Below are 20,838 nucleotides of genomic sequence, written 5' to 3'. Positions count from 1 at the left end.
CCCTGCCTATTCTATTCACAGAGAGCCAGCAGCACATTAATGAATCTTTAAAAGTACATGGTCATCTGTAAAGGGCATTAGGATCCTTGGGGAGGTAAGAACCTCCGTGACACGTTTTTGAAATGCACTCCTATTCAAAACTGCACCTGAGAGCTCCTTTGTACCGAGTTAGCCTGCAGAGATCTATGAAAGTAAACACCATCTTACCTGCGCTGGTAGGTGAAAGACTCTCTAAGAGCAAGCGGGGCAAACGCCTGAATTACATTCAGAGATTATACTAGATTAAGAATTAACTATCATCCCTAATGTAATCAAACATTTACTCTCATGTCACCCAGTTTTTACCTGCATTATTCAGTACAGAGTAATTAATATTACTACACTGGTAACAAGAAGTCAGGCGAGTATAGTAAATTTTCATAAATCTTATAAAAAGAAAATAAATGGCATTTTCAAAATAAAGCTTAAAAAGTAAGAAAGCAAAGCTTAAGATAGCTTCAGGTCACAGAGAACGTATAATGAACTGCCCAACTAGCCACAGACATCAGACAACGTAATAGCGTTCTTAGAAGAACAGATTGTAGATCGTATAAACAGGTGTGACGTCACTGTAAGGCATTCTTGGCCTTGGCTGCACGGGACCCAAGAGAGCTCTCCTAGGAGGTCACCCAGAGAGTCTGGTTGAGCCTGGTCAGATCCAGCACAGGGCCCTTCTGAAAGGTCAGGGTGACCGCTGTACCGATTTTTCGGTAATTTCTGAATCTCTGGTGACTCCTAATTTTCGGTACTTTGCCTAGACCTATTTTCTACAATGTCTCCAAGTTCCATCTTATTCTAACCACTTGTCTGCATGTAACTAACATTTTTCTATATCATGTTGATTTTTTCTCTTTAATACTCAGGAGCCCAGGTATAGGGGACAGTTAGGTTCAGGGCCTCAGGTCTGGTAGGGTTAAACAAAAAGGCTATCTGACTCAGTAGCCAAAGCCTTCTCCAATTCACATCCAAGTGAAAGGTGAATACTTTCGTCTCTGACACACGCTGTCATTTCCCACCTCCCTCCTCCTGACAGACTGGCATCAAACACATCTTTGTCAGGGAATCTGAAACTTCAGCAAAAACATATTTGTCACAGAATTTTAATCACTAATTTTATAATAAAGACACACTGTAAGTATTTATAAGACAGATACTATAAATAATTTCATGGTTATAAATTAGAATAAAATCTTTTAAAAAAAAAAAAACTGAGGATGGCATGTTAACAGGGCTTACAGAGATGTATCATCTAATTCCATATTTTATATCCCAGAGAATTATACAATCAACTCTTCTTGTGATTCAAGTTAAAAACCTATTGATTTGAGAAATACTAGGAAGCAAATAAAAGACTTCTGAATTACGTGAAATTTGCAGTTTTATTTTAATAATACTATTCTTCCTGCTGGCACTAGTAAGGGTCATTCTTAGGATAATTTTTCAAATTATGAATGTTTTGTAAGATCATTTCAAAATTAATCCCTTCAAATATCACATTTATGTTTTAGAATAAACAAATATTTTCAAAGAAAAAATACCCATTCCTTAATAAAGGAATATATTATCAAATTTTAAAACAGATTAATGTGTAAGAAATAAATATATTAGTAAATTATGGTATAATTCAATGATAAATTTTAAAAATTGAAAAAATGATTGAAAATCATTTTGGAAGCATTGTAAATATATGGAAAATGCTTGTGATTTGTTAATAAGATGAAGATTTATATATAGGTTATAGGTGTGGGTCAAAGACTATAAAATAAAATGTAAAAATATCTCTAGTAGAAAGATGGGATTAAAGACACTATATTTGAAAGTATTATTATAATGTTCCTATAAAAGGAGTTGTTTTGAATTACTAGATATAAATACAGATTTATTGAAATCATTTTTGCCAAATTAGTCATTTAATGAACTACTTTTCTAGAGTAATTTCTTACATAGGTTCTCTTATACTGTAGCAAAGCTTTTTACCTTCATTAAACAGAATCTATAGAAAATAATGGAGTAAAAAAATTGTCATTATGTACTCCAAAGAGGAAGAATAAATGACAGAGAAAAGCCAAAAGAGCCATATAGGAAAATCTTAGAAAACCAACCTTGTATTGAAACTTCCATTTTAACCTTAATGAGAAATGAATAGTATACATGAGCTTGCTTATAACACTTCCCAACTTCAAGCAGAGTAAGAACTAAGAAATCCACACAAAACTAAGTATATAAAACTTTATTCAGCAATTATTACTGTAAATTTCTTTTTAGGTAAATATAAACAACTGCTGATATTTACACATTTTTTCTTCTGAGACATATGTACATTTTCGACTTCAATTAAAACGTCAGATCATCAAAGTTTAAAAACCTAGCTAGCCAATTAAAAGACAAGCCTTTATGATTATAGACATTATGTGTATTACCTAAAGCAGAGATCCAATATGGATAGAGCTCCTTAGTGAGAAGCGCATCGTCGATGTCAGACAGAAACCTTTTCAGCACGCCCGTCACGTCTTCAAGTTGATGCTTTCCAGCCCTCAATTTAAAGCTTCTTGCATCTTTTTTGAAACTCTCCAGGAGTTCACTTACGTGCAAAGGATCGCCGTTGTTTTGATAGATATATTTGCACCCTAAACCTTTGTTTAAAAGGAAAAAAGATTATATGAAAATAAGTCTAAAATCAAAATCCACTTTGATACCTTAAAAATTTGAACACATTTTTTTGTGCTGGGATGATGAGCAAGAAGAAATCGTTACCCGAGTTGATATAAACATGTCTGAGGGGGAAAGGCTTGTCCCCCTAATTTTAGTATTTACAGGGTAAACCTGATGAAATATTCCATCCTTGGCTTTTAATAAGACTCTGGTCAGCCCTTTCCCCAGCTGTTCATAGTATCTTTTTAAATTGTTCTCTTATAGCCAGTGCTCCATCTTCGCTTAGTCCCTGGGATACAAACGTGCCTCCAATTTCACTGACAAAAGTGCGGCTCCCTGGTATAAATTTCCTCAATCCTCTGCCCTCATATTTGCATATTAATGTCTGCCTGTTCCCACCTTCACCTTCTTCTAGATAGAGAGTTTGGTCTTCTTTTTTACAAAGTCATTGATTCATCAAAGGCCCAATTCCCACTCTGTCAGGACAATCTTCATCAAGAATATCAATGACAACCTATTTTCTAGATGCTATTTGGTTTTTATCTAATGAGAATCTCCTGCAGTGTTTGACACTCCAAATGAATCACATTAAAATTATGTTAATCTCATGGCCTTCATGGCATAATGATACCATATTCCCCAGCTCTTCCTTTATGGCTACTCTTCCACCCTTCCATTTATTTCTGCTCTAGTATTTACTGGTGATTCCCGGAATCCAAACTCAATGCTCTTCACTCCCCACTCCCCACAAAATTATCTGGGTAAACCCACCTAACCGCATTACTTTAACCGCTTACATATACTTTTTCACCCAGGTTTTAATTTCTAAGATTCCAAACACATACAAATATATTTAAAGAAACATGTACCATATACTTGCAAAACACACACACACACACACACACTATATTACACATATGGACCAATCAAAATAAAGAAGTTCATTTCCCTGCCTTGTTCACGACCTCACCTCCCAACCTCTACCTGTTCTTTATTTGTTCCTCTAGCTTGATATATGGCATCGCCTTCTCCCCAATCTTTCCCAACGCAGAACCTTTCTTTCTCACATTCCAGATTTAAAAAACCAAAAACAAATGAACAACTATGTCACATAGATTTTTCATTATGACCGCCCCCCCCCGCTTCTTTCCATCCTCCAGGCTGCTATTCTGTGCACTCAGTTCCTTACCTAGGTTTTTACAACTCCCTGCCCGTATTCTTGTGCAGCCCTAGTCTGTCTGGACAATGCCAGTGTGACCTAAGATGTAGGTCCACCAGTGTCACCACATGACTAAAAATCTGCATAATGCCCTCTCCAGGCCTACGAGGCAAGTGTGAGGATTTAATTACAATATGTAAGTCCCTACGTGAATTTTCCTTACCCTCCTGCCTCTTTTATCTTTCCCCTCTTCTCACACCAAGTTCTGGGCACAGTTAACGACACAAAGTTCCCTGAACAGACAACGCCCCTCCACACATGGGCACACCCTGTTTCCTCCTCTACCTTCTAATAAGCTTCTATTTTCTCTTAAGACTCAGGTAGGCACCGCCTCACCCATGCAGCCCTCCATGACCACCCCTACTCTGGGTGCGATTTACTCCTGTACCAACCCCAGAGCCTCTCTGCCACGGGGGTTTGTACACTTGAGATATAACTGCCCACTTGTTTGTCTTTGATCCACAAATCTGTAACGTCCTAGAAGGCAGAGTCCTGGTTATTCTCTGTAGATAGTAGTTACATAGTGCCTAGAAGAACTCAGCAGGTATTCAATGAGTGACCCCTTAATGCAAGAATAAGCAAATTCTACAAAAAACAATAATGACTAAGTTTCTGAGATACTGTGTTCCTAGTTAAGTGAATTTCTAATAGCTGGTAATCAAATAATAAGTTAACTGAATGTGAATTACATAAATTAATTTCCCCTAAGAACTAACTATTGCAACTCATTTTAAAAAATTAAAATTATAAAATTATACTGTGAACTCTGTCAAGTTCAAATCTTGACACAATGAACACAACACACACACAAACAACAAACAAACAAACAAACAAACAAACCTGGCCTTTAAATTTTAACCCAAAAGTCAGAAAGTTCAAAATAAGTGTGACTTAAAAGGCTCTGGGCTGACTACCTACATCCTAAAATCACTAGACATTTTCTAATAAGATTGGGTTTTTCCCCATGTTCTGCTCATTAAAAACATTAAAAAAATAGTCTTTCACTGGCTCTATTACTTTAATATGCAAGTTAATGTACCTTGCGTTAGAGTTACAAAGTAGACATAATGTATGAAATTTAGTTGAAAACAATCTAGTGCTTAATGATTTTAAACTCAAACAAACATCACAAAGTAGCTTCTGATTTCCCTAGAGAAACATGAAATTGTATACACTGGAGGTAGTCGAGTTAGAGTTATTTTAATCATCTGTCAGCTTACAAGAGACTCTATGCCATTATGAAACTAACACGATGTAAAAATTCCCAGTGAGGTTACGCTCATGCCAAAACATAATGTGTGCAATCCATTCATACCTGCAAAATGCAAGTGCACTAATACTGAGTAACAAATAAAATGAAGATGAGGACCGCCTTTCTCCCCCATTTCCAACTAAACAGATGATTATAGCTGATAAGATACATACACATGTTATCATCATGGGAAGAAACCTCACAGTAATGCCCACATAATGTGATTAAATACATAGTCACAGTAGACATATAATCTAAACACAATAAATCTGTATATTAATGATAACTCTTCTTGGATTACATATGAACTAAGTAAAAACACGTTAAGATAGTGCTCTTCTTAGAAGAAAGTAGATTAATATACACATATTATAAATTTTCAGAAATTCTTTTTATTTCTGGTATTTTGGTACATATCAATCAATTTATTGTCAGTTCTCATGCAGAAACACACGATTCATGGATTTGTCTTTCACTTCCCACTCCTATGTTGCATTTCCAGGACCAAGGTCAGCGGCTGGCACACAACAGACACCCAACAAGGAAGTAAGGAACCAGTAACACAGTGTTTCACTGCAGCTCTCTCCCTGAGATACTCTCTTTCAAATTAAAAACTCCCAAACACATTTCTAATTCTAGGAGAACAAAATAAGTTACTACACCTTCCGAAATACCAGATGAATCATTTTACCCTTTTCTACCTTTATAATGTAACTCAATGGCATTTATCTGCAAATAAAAAGTAGAAACATTTTTATATTAAAAATGTAGTTAAGACTTTTCTATTTTCTAGAGCAGGGGTCCTCAAACTTTTTAAACAGGGGGCCAGTTCACTGTCCCTCAGACCGTTGGAGGGCCGGACTATAGTTTAAAAAAAGTTATGAACAAATTCCTATGCACACTGCACATATCTTATTTTGAAGTAAAAAAAAAACACACAAAAAAACAAAACGGCATAAACACCCGCATGTGGCCCTGCGGGCCGTAGTTTGAGGACGCCTGTTCTAGAGTATTAAGGAAATCTGTAACAGAAAGAAGGAATTTGAAGAATACATAGTAATTTGAAATTGAACATGAAGAATAAAGGCATACTTTTATTCCTCAGGCATATCTAATACTGCAGCACATCAAAATAAAACTGGACCATGTAAGTATCGAGCTGTTTGTTTGTTTTTTACCTGTACACTATTCAAAGAAAATGTTATAATTAAGTCAAAACTGTTACAGTCAATATCCATGAGACCAAGAGTACGGTAACTAAAATAAATACATACACACTTGTATGCATGCTAAGAAAATTCTTTCCCATGCTGTCCCATCATTTACCACTTCTAAAAACATGCCGGGGCAGCACACTGCATCGCCCTAGGTTTCACTGTGGGCTTGTAAAATCTGAAAAATAGTCTTTAACCTATTTTTAATATACATTTCACAACATATATTCTTTCAATATGTTATTTAAATGTTTGTGCATGTAAAGGAAGCAGAAAATAGTTCAAGTACGTTATACCATTTAAATGAGTTTTACTGGGCAAAGGAATGGCATTTTACTGAACAGTGACTACATTTATATTTTCACTGATATACTTAACAAATACAAAAGGCTCTCATTCAGTCCAATGGGTACCATTTAAAAACTGTAAGAGTGATACCATGAGTTTGGGGGTTGAATAAAAACTCTGCGATACGTACCATACTGCGTAACAAATGCTATACAGCTGTTCACGATGATGGGAACGTCGTTTTGGCTGAGCTGCTGATCCTGCAAAGCATTTCCATCTGTACCTGCTGCTTTCTCAATTGCAGCATGCCAGACTGTGAAATCCAACTTGGTGTGCCCGTGGATGTACAATGTTCTGTGAAGTTTAAAGAGCATTCCACATTATAGTTTTGCTTAAAAAAATTCTTACTTCTAGACAGATGATCCTGAAATCCATATACAGGTGATCTTGTCTCACCCATGAGAAGAAAAACCCTCCATCTTTCACCCCAAATGCCTCTTTTTCCTGCACAGAGGGGAGGCAGTTCCCTGAATTGGTGGTCTCACCTTCTTTCATTTCCCAGAACCTGTTATTCTTTCTGAATAAATGAACTGAAACTGTTCTGTAAGCATCACCAGTGACTTCTATTGGATATATGTGGCTGTATTTTTCAAGATTTTAGAACTGTTTATGATTTCATTTCTTCAAAAAAAAAAAAGAAAGGGAAAAAATTCCACCTAATTTGGCTTTGTAGCACAATTCTTTCTGGCTCTTCCTATCTTTCTGGTGAGTTTCTTTTTTCCAAGCCCACCTACAACTTCTGAGAATGAAGCTGTAACCTCAGTGAACTCACATGAACTCCAAGGCCTCTCCTGGGATAGTGGTGTCAATCCCCGTATGTAAACTGGTTAACTCCCAAACCCCTATCTCCAGGCTATAATTTTGTCTTACAAACCAGATCTCTATGTAATCAGAAAGCAAAAGCTTAAAACAGCCCGGCTGGTGTGGCTCAGTGGTTGAGCATTGACCTATGAACCAGGAGGTCAGGATTTGATTCCCAGTCAGGGCACATGTCGGTGTTGTGGGCTTGATCCCCCAGTATGGGGCACACGGGAGGCAGACAATCCATGATTCTCTCTTGTAGGGAGCGGTTATAGGGTTAAGCCTCGGACTGACCTGCTGGCAAAGTTGCAAACAAGTTCCAGCTTGGAGGGCACAGCTCTCTAAGCATAATTAAGCTTGATCTTGTGACTGCTCCCTAGATCTTTCCTGGGTAGCTAATGGGCTATGGGGGGTGCAGCAAGTGCTGCCAAAACAAGCGAAACTTACAAGAACATTGTAAATTACCTTGTTTGCCCCCTGACTATAAAATAAACCATCAGCTTGCAGTCTGGATCTGTTCTGTGGCCTCAGCCAGGCACAGAAGATCCACCTAGACCCAACTTATTCTCTTTGTCTGTCTTTTCTTCATCCTTCACCGGCCCACCCTCAGGCTCGCCGAACCCTTGGCTGTGCTGGCGTGGCACACCCTCTCATCATTGATGTTTCTCTCTCTCTCCCTCTCCCCTCTTTGAAATCAATATATATACTTAAAAGCTTAAAACAGCTGAGTGGGGAATCCAATCACTTCTAGAACTCAAATTTTAGCTCTGCACTTACTTCCTTTGTGACCAGGGAGAAGTTATCAACCTTCTTTGGGCCTCAGGTTTCTCACTGGCCCAATGAAGGGAATAGTACTTGCCTCAGCGCTGGACAAATGTATATGAAGAACTAAGTAATAAACTATAATACTAAGTGATATCAATTTTTGGACACCCTCACTGGAATGTGCCACGAGCATCTCAAACCATTCTACCCCCTCACAACAAACTGGTGCTACAACTCTCCATTTATCCCACCAGAAACTTAGGGTTAACTGTAGATTTAGTCCCCACCCCTACCTCGTCCCTGCCACATGAATTCAGTCACAAAATGCTGTTGGTTCTGGTTCCCTGACACACTTGCTTTGCCTCCTTTGTTCCAACATGGCCTTATTTCAGGTCCTTATTACTCCTGAGCCCATACACCCCTCTGCATGGAACTCCTTTCCCGGTGCTCCACCTCCCTAGCCCCTGCTCCTTGGGGCTTCCAGAATGTTCTTTCTAAAATGCCAAGCAAATGATGTCACATCTTGGTCATTGTTCATCTACAGCCCTGGAGTTTTAAAGATTAAAAGGTCTTCATGGTCTGGCCCATAATTCCCCTTCAACTTTGCCATTGCCCTACGCTCAAGACACACTAAACAATCACACTGCCTTATCTTTATATTAAACTAGTGGCCCAGTGCATGAAATTCGTGCACATTAAAAGGTGATTAATTAGAGGAAATATTTTAATATTGCTCTTTGCCCTTTCTCTATAATAGAAGTGTCAGAGATGAAAGAAAATTAACAAAATGTATAGGAAAATCTTCCTCCTGTCAGAGTCTGGGCATGCCGCTGGACACAGAGTCAAGTCTCCGCCCACCTGCAGTGCCTCAAAATTGCGCAAGACCCAGGCCCAGCCGGTCCCACCCCCAGTGGGTGAGATCCAGACCCAGCAGGCCCCACTCTTGTCAAGCCCCACTGGGCGGGACGTGCAGCCTCAGGGCCCCTGGCCCAGTGCGGGGAGGGAGGGCACAGCCTCAGGTCCCCCATCAAACCCCACTGGGTGAGGGGCGCAGCCTCAGGGCCTCTATCAAGCCTCGCAGGGTGAGGGGCACAGCCTCAGGTCCCCCATCAAGCCCTGCCAGGCGGGGGACATAGCCACAGGTTCCCCAGCCCAGCGCCGGGACGGGGGGCATGGCCTGAGGTTCCCTGGCCTACCACCAGGGCAAGGGTCGTGTCCTGAGGTCCCCAGTCAAGCCTGCCAGGCAAGGGGCACAGCCTGAGGTCCCCCGGCCTGGTGCCAGGGGGGAGGCATGGCCTGTGGCACCTGTCAAGCCCCACTAGGTGAGAGGTACAGGCTCAGATCCCCTGTCCTGGCCCAGCATCACACAGTCTCAGGTCCCGGGTGATTGCTCCTTAAGGCTCGTTACAGGAACTTGGCCTCCGCTGTGGGTGCAGCCATCTTGTGTTATGGAAACTCCACCTCTGCTATGGGCGCTGCCATCTTTGTGATGACATGATGGTCAATTTGCATATTCCCTCTTTGTTAGATAGGAAGGATATTTCCTGCTCTCTTACTGGCCACTCCAAATTTGCGCCAAGGTTTACTCCAGATGATCCTCCTTGACACTCTACCCTGATATCCCTCCGATGCTTAGTGGTAACAGGTGTCCCCCTTAAACCTGAGGAGCCCCCATGCCCTGCATTATACCACCAGCTCCACGTCTGAGAATATTTTAGCTGCTAGATCCAAACATCACACAGGCAACCAGGGAAAGCATTTCTGTATCTGTCATCATTAGCAGAGTGTCTGACATTTAGTAGGTACATAATAGTTTTAAAGTCCTAACACTAGATATAAAAAATTGATTTATTTAAGTATATTCACTGATGTACCATTTAAGTATATTTACACCAATGTTAAACGATTTAATCTCCATTTCAAACTATGAGAGGGCTACTTTGGATTCAAACAAAGAGAAAGGCATGAACTGCACAAACTCTGGGTTGCTGTGGTTTGTTGTTCTTTTTCAGGGGGAGGGTAATCTTTTACTTCCCTGATAATAGATGGGCCCTAATTTAATTTAAACAGAAAATAAAAGGCCTTTTTTCCTTTGGTTTCTTTTCTTGAAATGCTCCTCTAAGACTGGCACCTTACCACGCTTACATCCACATCTTCTGAACTTGTAGTAACTACAGTTACTTCAGTAATGTCCGCATCTTCATCTCTCTCTTTCTTTCTACATTGTTTTTTATTTTTCCACATCACTATAGCAGCCCTGACCTCCAGGTTTTGTCATTTTCTTTTTGAAGAATTCTGCCACTCTAAGATTCCTGACATGCTTCCGCCTTTTCGTTTACCTTACATTATCTTTAGCTTGAAAGCATTCTATTGCTCGGTATATTTATGTAAATGAAATTGTATCACTCAGCTAATCTTCCTGAGAAATATCAAGCCCCTACACTGTTAGACCTAACTAAAATAACATCTTGCTAAATTCAGAGTTGAGGTAAAGAGAAAATTTTATCTTTATTTTTTGAGTTTTAATCTCATGATTAAGCTCTAAGTGTAACATAAAATATTTAAAACTGTTTGCTTTTAAACAAAGTACTTCAATGGGTATTTCAGCAAGCAGTGAAACAAATCCAAAATGCAACAGCCCTCCTACAATACCACTGTAATTCTGCCATCAACTGTGAATGTTCCAAACGTCAAACTTCCTCTGTAGTAAGAAGAAATCCCATAATGACAGGTTTAGCTGTCTCCTTGTGAACTAGTGAGGGTTAGAACAAATGACAACTCCTGAGTCAACCTGTCAAGGACTGAATCCTTAAATATATCATCTAGTGCAGCGGATGCTTGACATTTAACTGCATCAGTCCAACAACTTTCCTCTCTGATGTGTATCTAAACTCTGTGCACACTGAACAAAACATCAAAGATATTTTCAGCACAAATGCTGGTGGAGTTTGTGATTCCAAGTGTTACCAAACAACCACTCTACCTTCTGCATAAGAATTCCAAAGAAACATTCATTTATATCTTTAGCATCTGAAAAGTAATTCTGAAGAACTCTTAGAGAGAATTATTCTAATTCTTCACTGCCCGAGCATAAATGTTAAAAGGTACTTCAAAGTCATATAGAGAAACATCCCTATATCCTATAACAAATCAAATCAGTTCAGTAAGATCCAGACACCAATGCCAGAATGAATTAAAATCAATTTTCTCAAAATTGCAATATAATAACCACAAAGTGTAGGCTATCGTGTTTGAACCTAGTCTACTGACAAGAACCACAAGTGTCTTCACAAATGACAGAATCAATAAATTTGTATAAAAACTTCTAAAAAGCGAGTAACAGACTGCACAAACATGACCGAACAGATAATATCCTAAGCATTTAAACAAAAATAAAAACACCGAATCTTCTAGTGTAACAGCATTTATTTGGGCCACAAATACTTTCTTTTCCTTTCATTTCTGAAAGACATTCTTGCTGATTGGAGTATTTTAGATTAACAGCTGCTGGTTTTGAGGTTTGTTTTTTCTTTCCTTTTTTTTTTTTTGCCAGGATTTAAAAGATTTCATTACCTTCTGGTTTATACTGTTTCTAACAAGACATTCTCATCTTTTGCCCTATGTTTAATGTGTATTTTCCTTTGGGACTTTTTCCCCTCACACTGGTTTTCTGGAATTTGATTATGATGTGTCTTGATGTGGTCTGCTTTACCATGCTTGAGATATGATGATTTTAGTACATGTGGGTTTAGAGTTTTCATCAAATTCAGAAAATGTTTGGTCACATTTCTTTCAAGATTTTTTTTTTAGTCATCTTTCTCGTCTCATTTTTGGATTCCAATTATACTGAGACTGCTTATTTTTGTCCCACAGGTCACTGCGGCTCTGGTGATTTTAGTGTTATGTCTCTTTGGTTACATTTTTATCATTTCTATTGCCATGCCTTCATGTTCATTAATCTTATAAACTCTTATGTTAAGCCAATCTAGTGAAATTTTTTCAGATACCATATTCTTTGGCTTTATAAATTCCATTTGTTTGTTTTTTAGTTACCCATATTTTTCTTGCTATTGTTTATATTTTCCTTTACATCTTTGAAAATATTTGTGATTTATAATATGTAAAAAATCACTGCTTAGCGTATTTGCTAATTCCATTACCTTTCTCATTTCTGGGTCACTTCCTTCCAACTGATTTGCAGCTTTTTCACATCATCGCTAGTAATTTTAATCAAATGCCAGAAATTAGGAATGCTAACTGGAGTGTCAGGATTGTGTTGTCTTCCTTTCCAGATGTTGATGCCTGCGTGGACATCATGTGCCTGTTTGAGCCTGGCCACTGCACTGCTTGTAGAGCAGCTGATCCTTCAGAGGACTAAAGCTTAGTCGGGTAGAAATACAGCAGCCTTTACTCTGAGGCTGGCTTGGCCTTTACAGTATGGAGTCACTTCTCTGGGGTCTTTACTAATGCCCTCTGTGTTTAATGAGGTCTGTCTAGCACGGATGGATGGATGGAATCTCTACACATACCCCAACACTCCCTATGCTCTGGGGATTGTTCAACCCACAGCACACCCCTGGGAGCTGCCTTCTGGAGTTTCACCCTGAAAATATGCAGATGAGCATGGAGCCCAGAGGTAAGTGAACTCCTATGCAGATTTCTGAAACACTTCTCTCCATGTCTGCTTGAGTCTCCCCATTCCCTGTGCCATGGACTGGAAAGTGCCTACCGAGAGGAAGCCAAGCTGATCTTAACGCTCCCTTCACTTGTTTCCCTTCTCTCCCTGCTCACAGCCCTGGAATGCCTGTCGTCCCAAAGCCTGCAAACAGTTGGATTCATTTATTTTGTCCAGTTTTTTAGTTTGTTTGAACTGAGAGGACATGTACCAGGAAGAAAGCTATTTCTTCATGGCCAGGAATCAGAGTCTGGCCAATTTTATTTAGTCATTGCATCTATAAATTACCCTAATTTTAGTTAATAAAGATACACTTTTTTTTTTTTTTTTTGCATAGAGATGGAATTTTGGCCGGAAACAGGCGAAAAATTATTAAGAAAATCTGCAGACGCGGAAACTGTGCCACAAGAATAATACGGTAGGAAATGTTACGCTAAGTAGCTTGTTGCTTCTGAAGCCCACAGTACAATAAAAAGTGTCAGGGCACCTGATTTCCTGAGAAAGGCAAGGTCTCCAGTTTTCCAATCTCATCTCCACACATTATTAGGCAACTACCTATAGGAATGAGAGAAACAGCCCTGTTTTGAAGCTGCTCAGAACCTTTCATGGTGTTCCGCTGGCTGCTGAATGAATCCCAATCCTCATTCTTAAAAATAATTTTAAAAATAGTTTTAAAATAAATACCCTTTCAAAAACGTCTTCTATGCCCCTGTAAAGGGCCTGCGATCCTTTCCAGAGCAGGGCACCTTGTTCATTAACTTTAACTGGTGATACTAACAGGGTACCAACCTATCTTCTAGGCCAGCGGTCGGCAAACTCGTTAGTCAACAGAGCCAAATATCAACAGTACAACGACTGAAATTCCTTTCGAGAGCCAGATGTTTTAAACTTAAACTTCTTCTAACGCCACTTCTTCAAAATAGACTCGCCCAGGCCTCGTATTTTGTGGAAGAGCCACACTCAAGGGGCCAAAGAGCCGCATGTGGCTCTCGAGCCGCAGTTTGCCGACCACGGTTCTAGGCCCTTTGGTTCATGCATCCTCCTCAAGGCATTAAGGTTCAGGCCAACCTGAACTGAAGTTGGTCCCTAGCCCATCCTATTTCTCTGAATCTATTGTTTCCACCGCTTGGAATACCTTCGTCTCTCAGCCATCTCAATTATTCTTACTGAAATTCTACCTAGAAATTCCAGATCCAGTTAAAAATACTACTCTAAACAAACAATCAAAAAACACCACATTATCCTGATCCTATTTATCTATCCAGGAGGGATCTTCTCATCCTTTTGTTTTTCACGCATCTCATGTTTGTATGCTTACATTTTAGTATATAGAAGGGGCTTTGAATTGATTGAAATCAATTTTCAAGCAAATATATACTTTAAAATCCACCTTTTGTTAGTCCTATATTCCCTTTAACAAAACAAAAAGAAAATCACTTCATAATGTAAATTTGAATACTCTTCCTTTTTGCAAAACCTGTGGGGGGTAGTAAGAGAAGAGAATCTCTTGTTTACCTTGGCAACATTCAAATTAAAGCATCTCTTTGAATTAAATCATCAGAAAGTTATAAAAGCAGTCAAGCTGATATTGTGGGCAATCGGCTACTGTTTAATTTGCAATTACATGCACAATTTGGAAACCACTTTAAGATAATTCACCCTCTGGAGTATTGCTTACATAGCTTCCAGAAAACACAACTCAAGGAGGGAAAAAATATCACATGGAGTAAGTTGATATGAAATAAGAGCCTTAAACTTAGGTTGTTAATCTCCTGAATTGAGAGAAGTAGTCTGTTTCATAATTGTGGAACATATAGATAAAAATGTGTTTTCCCCGGTGATACCTTCTTTATGTCTGGAATTTGCAATTAAAAGTGAATGCAGTCAGGCTTTGGAACCATTAAGTGCTTTATGCTCTACTATAGGTCAACCAAGGAACCTTAAAAAAACAAAAAACAAAACCGCCCTGGTCGGTGTGCTCCATGGTTAGAACGTCTCAATTCCCAGTCAAGAGCATGTACTTGGTTGCAGTTTGCTCCCAGCACCCGCCACCCTCCCACCCCCCCACGTATGCAGGAGGCAACCAGTCCGTGTGTCTCTGTCACAGGGATGTCTCTCTCCCTCCATCCCTCCCGCTTCCCTTTCATTCTCTTTGAAAAGCAATGAAAAAAATATCCTCAGGTGAGGATTAAAAACAAACAAAAGCAGCAAAATGAAACTAAAAAGACAGCAGTTTTTTCTATTTCTGTTAACAGATGAGTTACTCATTCATGTTTACTGTATTTATTGCAACCAACAACCTTTCAGTAAAAGCTTAATTATAGGTGTCTTTGACAAGCGGTTTTTTACAGTTATGAAATGTGAAGATGGTGAGCATAGTAGCTTATTTAATCAGAAAGGGATATGCAGAAGTGTGGGCTAAAGTGCAGAAATAATTTCTAAATTTTAAGAAAAGGATGCTGTAATCTATTAAACATTGAACTTAAAGTGAATATATAACCTACTGTCCAGGAAAATGCCTTTTGACCTTGTGATCTAGAACATTCACTGAAAAACAATAGACATTCAGAAACATGATTTTTTTTTTTCATATAGCAGTTCTGATTGAGGCGTAAAAAAGCAGCACAGGATCCAGTCCTGGTAACAGCACCAAATAGCATGCCAGAAACCCCTAAGTGTAATCAAGAAAGCTTTATTTTTCCAAAATAATAATTTTTAAAGTATACAAAGAATACACATTAAAGCGACACCATCTGGAACACCTTCTGTTTAGAGCTTTTTAGAGCAAAAATGCTCTGTATGTGGAAAATATTATTGCAATATTTTTCTGTCTAAAGGCATTCATGCTCTGCATATAGAGAAAATTACCATGAAGATTACAATATATATCTAAATAGTGACTATATTCAGTGCATGATTATCAATTTATGAACTGTTCCAGTTCAGAGGGTTCTTTCTCCTCCTTGCCTTTAAGGAACATTAATATATTTTATCACTTTAATCAAAGGTAGACAAGGACAAGGGGAAAATGTGAAATTAATTCATTAAATTTACTTATGATTTCCTATTCTGGTTCTAGCAGTTACTAGCAAAAAAAAAAAAAGTTTAAAACTTACAGCTGGTTGGTTTCTCGCTCTTTCAATTATTCACTATCTCTATATGTCATCAACATGAGTAATTGGAAGTTGTTTTATTTCCTAAAGCCACAATTTTATGTCATTGACAAGTCTAACACAATCTACTTTAACACTCGTTATTTCCCAAGGGGCTAATAGATCACAAGAGAGATGAGAGAGAGGGCACTGCAATGAAATTCTCTTATTTGGACATGACATTAAAACAGCTCTTAAATAATCACGCCTATAATTAATGGGCTTGTTTGAGTGCTGGGAGAGAAGTGTATATTCACTATCTGGCTAATGACACAACCATTCGTAAAGTCACCCAGGCCAAAAGCTTAGGAGTCACCTTACCTCCTAGTTTACAAAGAATTGAACACCATCAGACTGGTGTCTCTCTCAACATCCTACCACCAAATCTAGAAAACTACCCACATCAAAACCACTCATCAATTCTTCTTCTCTTCCTGTTATAATTGTTCTCTTGTCCTCTCTCTTATACCTTCCATCTCTCTTCTTTTCTTAAAGAAAAGGATCATAAAAATTTAACCAACATAGAATAAGCTGTATTTCTGAAACTATAATTATTAAACATCAGCCTTATCTCTATGGTTTCAAAGATTGGTCGAGACAAAAAAATAAATTCTCTTAGGGCCATGTGAGAGAGGACCTATTGGAATTTGAGGCGAAGGTCACAATATTAGAAATCATTTATCTTTAGACAAATATTTGAATCACAAACTATTTTGAAATTTTGGGTTATGACCAAAGTCTGTACTATCTGGGCCCTTTTCTTACTTTTAAATTGAAAACCATCATGACTCAAAGCTAAATATACACGATCTGGTGGGTTTTGTTTTTTTTTTTGTGAAAAGTTGATTTAACTTGTTGGGACTGCTATTTGGGGGAAAAAAAAAATCTATGTTCTTAGGTGGCTAACAAATGTACATGTAATCCCATAACAAAACATGGCACACTACTGAATAAACCTGGACCTTCCTGAATTAAAATTTTTATATGCTTGAAATTCTAAATTGTTGACTCCATCTCTCCTCCTTTGTCTCTTCCCCGTCCAAATTTAAAGCTGGACAAGTCCAAGCCATCTAAAAACAAACTGCACACACATTCCCTTTCTAGGTCAAATCCCTTCTACTTCGATAACCCTACTAAGCTCCAGTGTCCTTGACAAACTATCCTCACTTAACTGTTTCAGTGTACTCGGCTCCTAGCCTGCACCTAATCCGGTTTCTGCTCACTTCTTCGCTTCTCTAAGTCAGCAGGTGCAGTCTGCACCACTGACTCATGGAGTATCTGTCCTCATCAGGCAGCATCTGACGATTCTGACTATTCCTTCCTTCTTGAAATGCTCTTTCTAGGTTTTGTGACACTCTCTCTTGGTTTCTGGATTCACTCCCTGGGTAAATTAGCTTAATATTCCAGGATAGCTACTCCTCCTGACAACTGCCCCACCTCCAAAATGATGTGCATTCACCAAGGCTCCATCACGTTACATATAATAACCTGTAAGGCCCTATCGGATCTGGCCCAGGAGTATCTCTGAAATCATTACTTCCCACTCTCCTATTCATTCAAATCTCCCCAGCAGCTTCCTTGTGGACCTTGAACATGCCAAGCACAATGCACTGCAGGGGTCCTCAAACTTTTTAAACAGGGGGCCAGTTCACTGTCCCTCAGACCGTTGGAGGGCCGGACTATAGTTTTAAAAAAAAAAACTATGAACAAATTCCTATGCACACTGCACATATCTTATTTTGAAGTAAACAAACAAACAAACAAAAAACAAAACGGCAAAAATACCCGCATGTGGCCCGCAGGCCGTAGTTTGAGGACACCTGCACTAGGGTCTTCAAAATAGCCTTGACCTGATGCCTGGAACACGATGAAGACTGCTTCATGGTTTGCTTCTTCACTTTATGCAGAAGATGCCTGCCCTTACCCCATACCTAAAACAGAACATTCTCCATCAGCCGCTCTCTCTTTCCTTTAGTTTGCTTTAAGCCAGTTAAAATTGATGGACACAATAAAATGTAATTTTCTCTTCTGTTCCCCCCATTAGTGTGCATGCTTCATGAAGGCAGGGACCATGTCTATTTTATTCATCACCATATCCTCAACAGTTACCTGATGCACAGAGGATGCTTTGTATTTATTGGAAGAAGTTAATAAATTAGCTATGCATGAATCACATGCAAAAATGCTTCAGGATATTATGTATTCCTCATGTTATCTACACTGAAAATATATTTACAACTACCAAAGTGCTTCTGAATGCTTAAATGTGAATGTCCCAAAGGCATCTAGGTCTATAGAAAATTATAATAATTAATGGTATTGAGTTTCTCATAGCAAGTACAAAAAATATGTAAGCTTCCATCATATACTCCTTCTACTGAAGAGTATATAAATATATGTGTACACACATACAATTCAGGAAATGTCTAGCAGGCTATAAAATCATGGGCTCTCTCCCAAGAAGATAAACAGAATATTCCACTCCCTAGTTATTAAAGAGTCAAAGACAAAAATGCACTTACCTCCCTTTCTCTACCAAGAGCAAAATATCCACTTTTTCCCCATTTTGAACCATTGTGCTGATAGCTAGAGGGAGAAGAGAAAAACATCAACATATTTCTTAAGAACATTTCACTAAATACCCATAAAGACACATTATTAATACTCCTTGGTCATATGTTTTGGAGTGAGTCCTCTTAATTTTATGTAAAAGCTACCATTACCATATGCAATAAAAAACGGTGTCCAAAATATAAGATGAGGGCAAAAAAAATCTTACTTAGCTCTTGTAGTCTTCTTAAGTTCATTCTATCTTCCTGAACTTCCTGCATTTGAAGGCAAAAACGCAAACTAGACTTGCCCATTGCAAACCAGCCTTTTTTCCACTGATCCAGGGCATGGCAGTCTTTGTAGTAGAGTTGACCAATCAAATCGTAATTAGCTTGTGTTAAGTTTTCAGCAACAAAGGGAACAAAATGCTGTTAAAACAAGTACAGAAAAGTAAGAAAGACAGTGAATATAGGAAATCCCTTCCTTGTCTGCAGATATGAGGGAAGGTAGGAAAATTATCTTTGATTTTCTATTTTAAAGATTTAGAAGTAACCTAAATTTTAGAATTTTTTAAACTTGCTCTCTATCTTAAAAGTGAACAGCTATTAACGCATTTTCAAGTGGCAACATCTTAAACCATTTTTCTCCATATATATATATATATATATATATATATATATACACACACACACACACACACACACACACACACACACACAATTGAAAGAAGAAGACATTCTATCTGTTGATGTGTTGTACTTTCCAAAATGTCAGCCTTCACTGTCTTCATTTGCAACTTTTACTGAATCTGCCATTTCCCCTTTGTGTATATCATAAGATAACTACTCATAAAAAGACATTCACAGAAATGACTTTACAATATTGAAAAAAATCTTAATCATCAAAACATGACCTTTATTTGAAGAATAATTTCCCCGGGGTCCTATATTAATTTCTTCTCTGCTTAGAGCTCTAGGAAGGTAGCTCTTAACCTCTTTGATTATAACCTTTGAAAACCTAATGAATTATGGACATTCTTGCCAGATTCTTGTATAAAATTTGCATGGACCTCTAAAGCTCAATCATAGTCCCCAAGTTGAGAAACTTCTCTGGATTTAGGGGATTAATGCAATCTTTAAATACCTTAGCTATTGCTTCTGTCCATCTTCTTTGGGCTTGAAATGTTTCAGCTCCAAATAAAAACGCACGTTCTGAGGGCAAATAGATCTCAAAGGTGAAGATGGGCCTATGGCACACACGAATAAAACGATACCAAAGGTTATGTTTGGCTCTTATGAAAACAAATCACATGAATGTCAAGTTTTTTCATTAAATGCATTCTGAAAACTGGATAATGCTGTGAAATCAATCTCTCACAGTTTTCTGTTGATGGTATGTATTTTATTCAAATGAATAAATGTGATTGTCAGCTCCTTCCTATAGATAAACTGAGTAACATCCCTTGTCCTGAATTCTTCCCTTGGTTTCTTATCCACAACTTAAACTATTTCATGGAACGTGCTTAGTATGTATGTTGCTGCTACCTCAAGACCTTAAAATACCCTATATCGTGTAGTACCTTCCATTTTCCTCTTTTTTACCCAAAGCCTGTTACATAGCCTTCATGTTCCAACTTACCTCATCAATAAGCTCAAAACCATCTCATTTAATTTATTCTTCCCTTTACCGTCAGTCAGTTTTTTATCTGGTTAGTCAGATGTTTAATCTTATCAGATCAAACATAATATTCTTTCAACCCACTTTTTTTTAATAATCTCTTTCTCTAGCTAAATCTCGGTAATTAGGATCTCTCTTCCTCCAAACTCTTCCTCAGCACTGTAGCCAGCTTTCTCCTCAGTGCCTACATTACCAAGTTCAAACTCTGTAATATGCTATTTAAGGCAATTCAGAATCTGGCTGCAACAATTATAGTGTAGATGCTTTCTCCTGAACATCTATTTGTATCAGTATCATTCTACCAAGAATGTTTCATTTTTACATAATTATGCTGATATAAACTCATATTATTTTAAATTATATTTTATTTACTAATTAAGTATCTCAATGCACTGAATGCACTTACTTTAACATTCCACAGTAAGACACAGTAAACTGATAATTCATTTAGGATAAAAGCTCTGTTTAATTAAAATAAAAACAAATCAAATAAT

The 20,838-nt window shown here is 38.1% G+C and overlaps 1 protein-coding gene across 1 annotated transcript in view; it reads right to left on the bottom strand.

Annotated features, from left to right (window-relative positions):
* Positions 1-20,838, bottom strand: part of ARAP2 (ArfGAP with RhoGAP domain, ankyrin repeat and PH domain 2) — a 174,453-nt gene that overhangs the window by 52,882 nt on the left and 100,733 nt on the right. The window contains exons 17-21 of the mRNA XM_054729595.1: positions 19,811-19,913; positions 18,897-19,095; positions 18,640-18,703; positions 6,855-7,018; positions 2,460-2,672 (exon numbers count right to left, since the gene is read on the bottom strand). Of these exons, the coding sequence (XP_054585570.1) occupies positions 2,460-2,672; positions 6,855-7,018; positions 18,640-18,703; positions 18,897-19,095; positions 19,811-19,913 (743 nt within the window). The remainder of the gene's footprint in view (positions 1-2,459; positions 2,673-6,854; positions 7,019-18,639; positions 18,704-18,896; positions 19,096-19,810; positions 19,914-20,838) is intronic.

Source organism: Eptesicus fuscus, chromosome 2 (assembly GCF_027574615.1).
Source record: "Eptesicus fuscus isolate TK198812 chromosome 2, DD_ASM_mEF_20220401, whole genome shotgun sequence".
Classification (NCBI taxonomy): domain Eukaryota; kingdom Metazoa; phylum Chordata; class Mammalia; order Chiroptera; family Vespertilionidae; genus Eptesicus; species Eptesicus fuscus.
The sequence above is the reverse complement of the archived record's forward strand: the minus strand, read 5'-3'. Positions and strand labels throughout refer to the sequence as shown.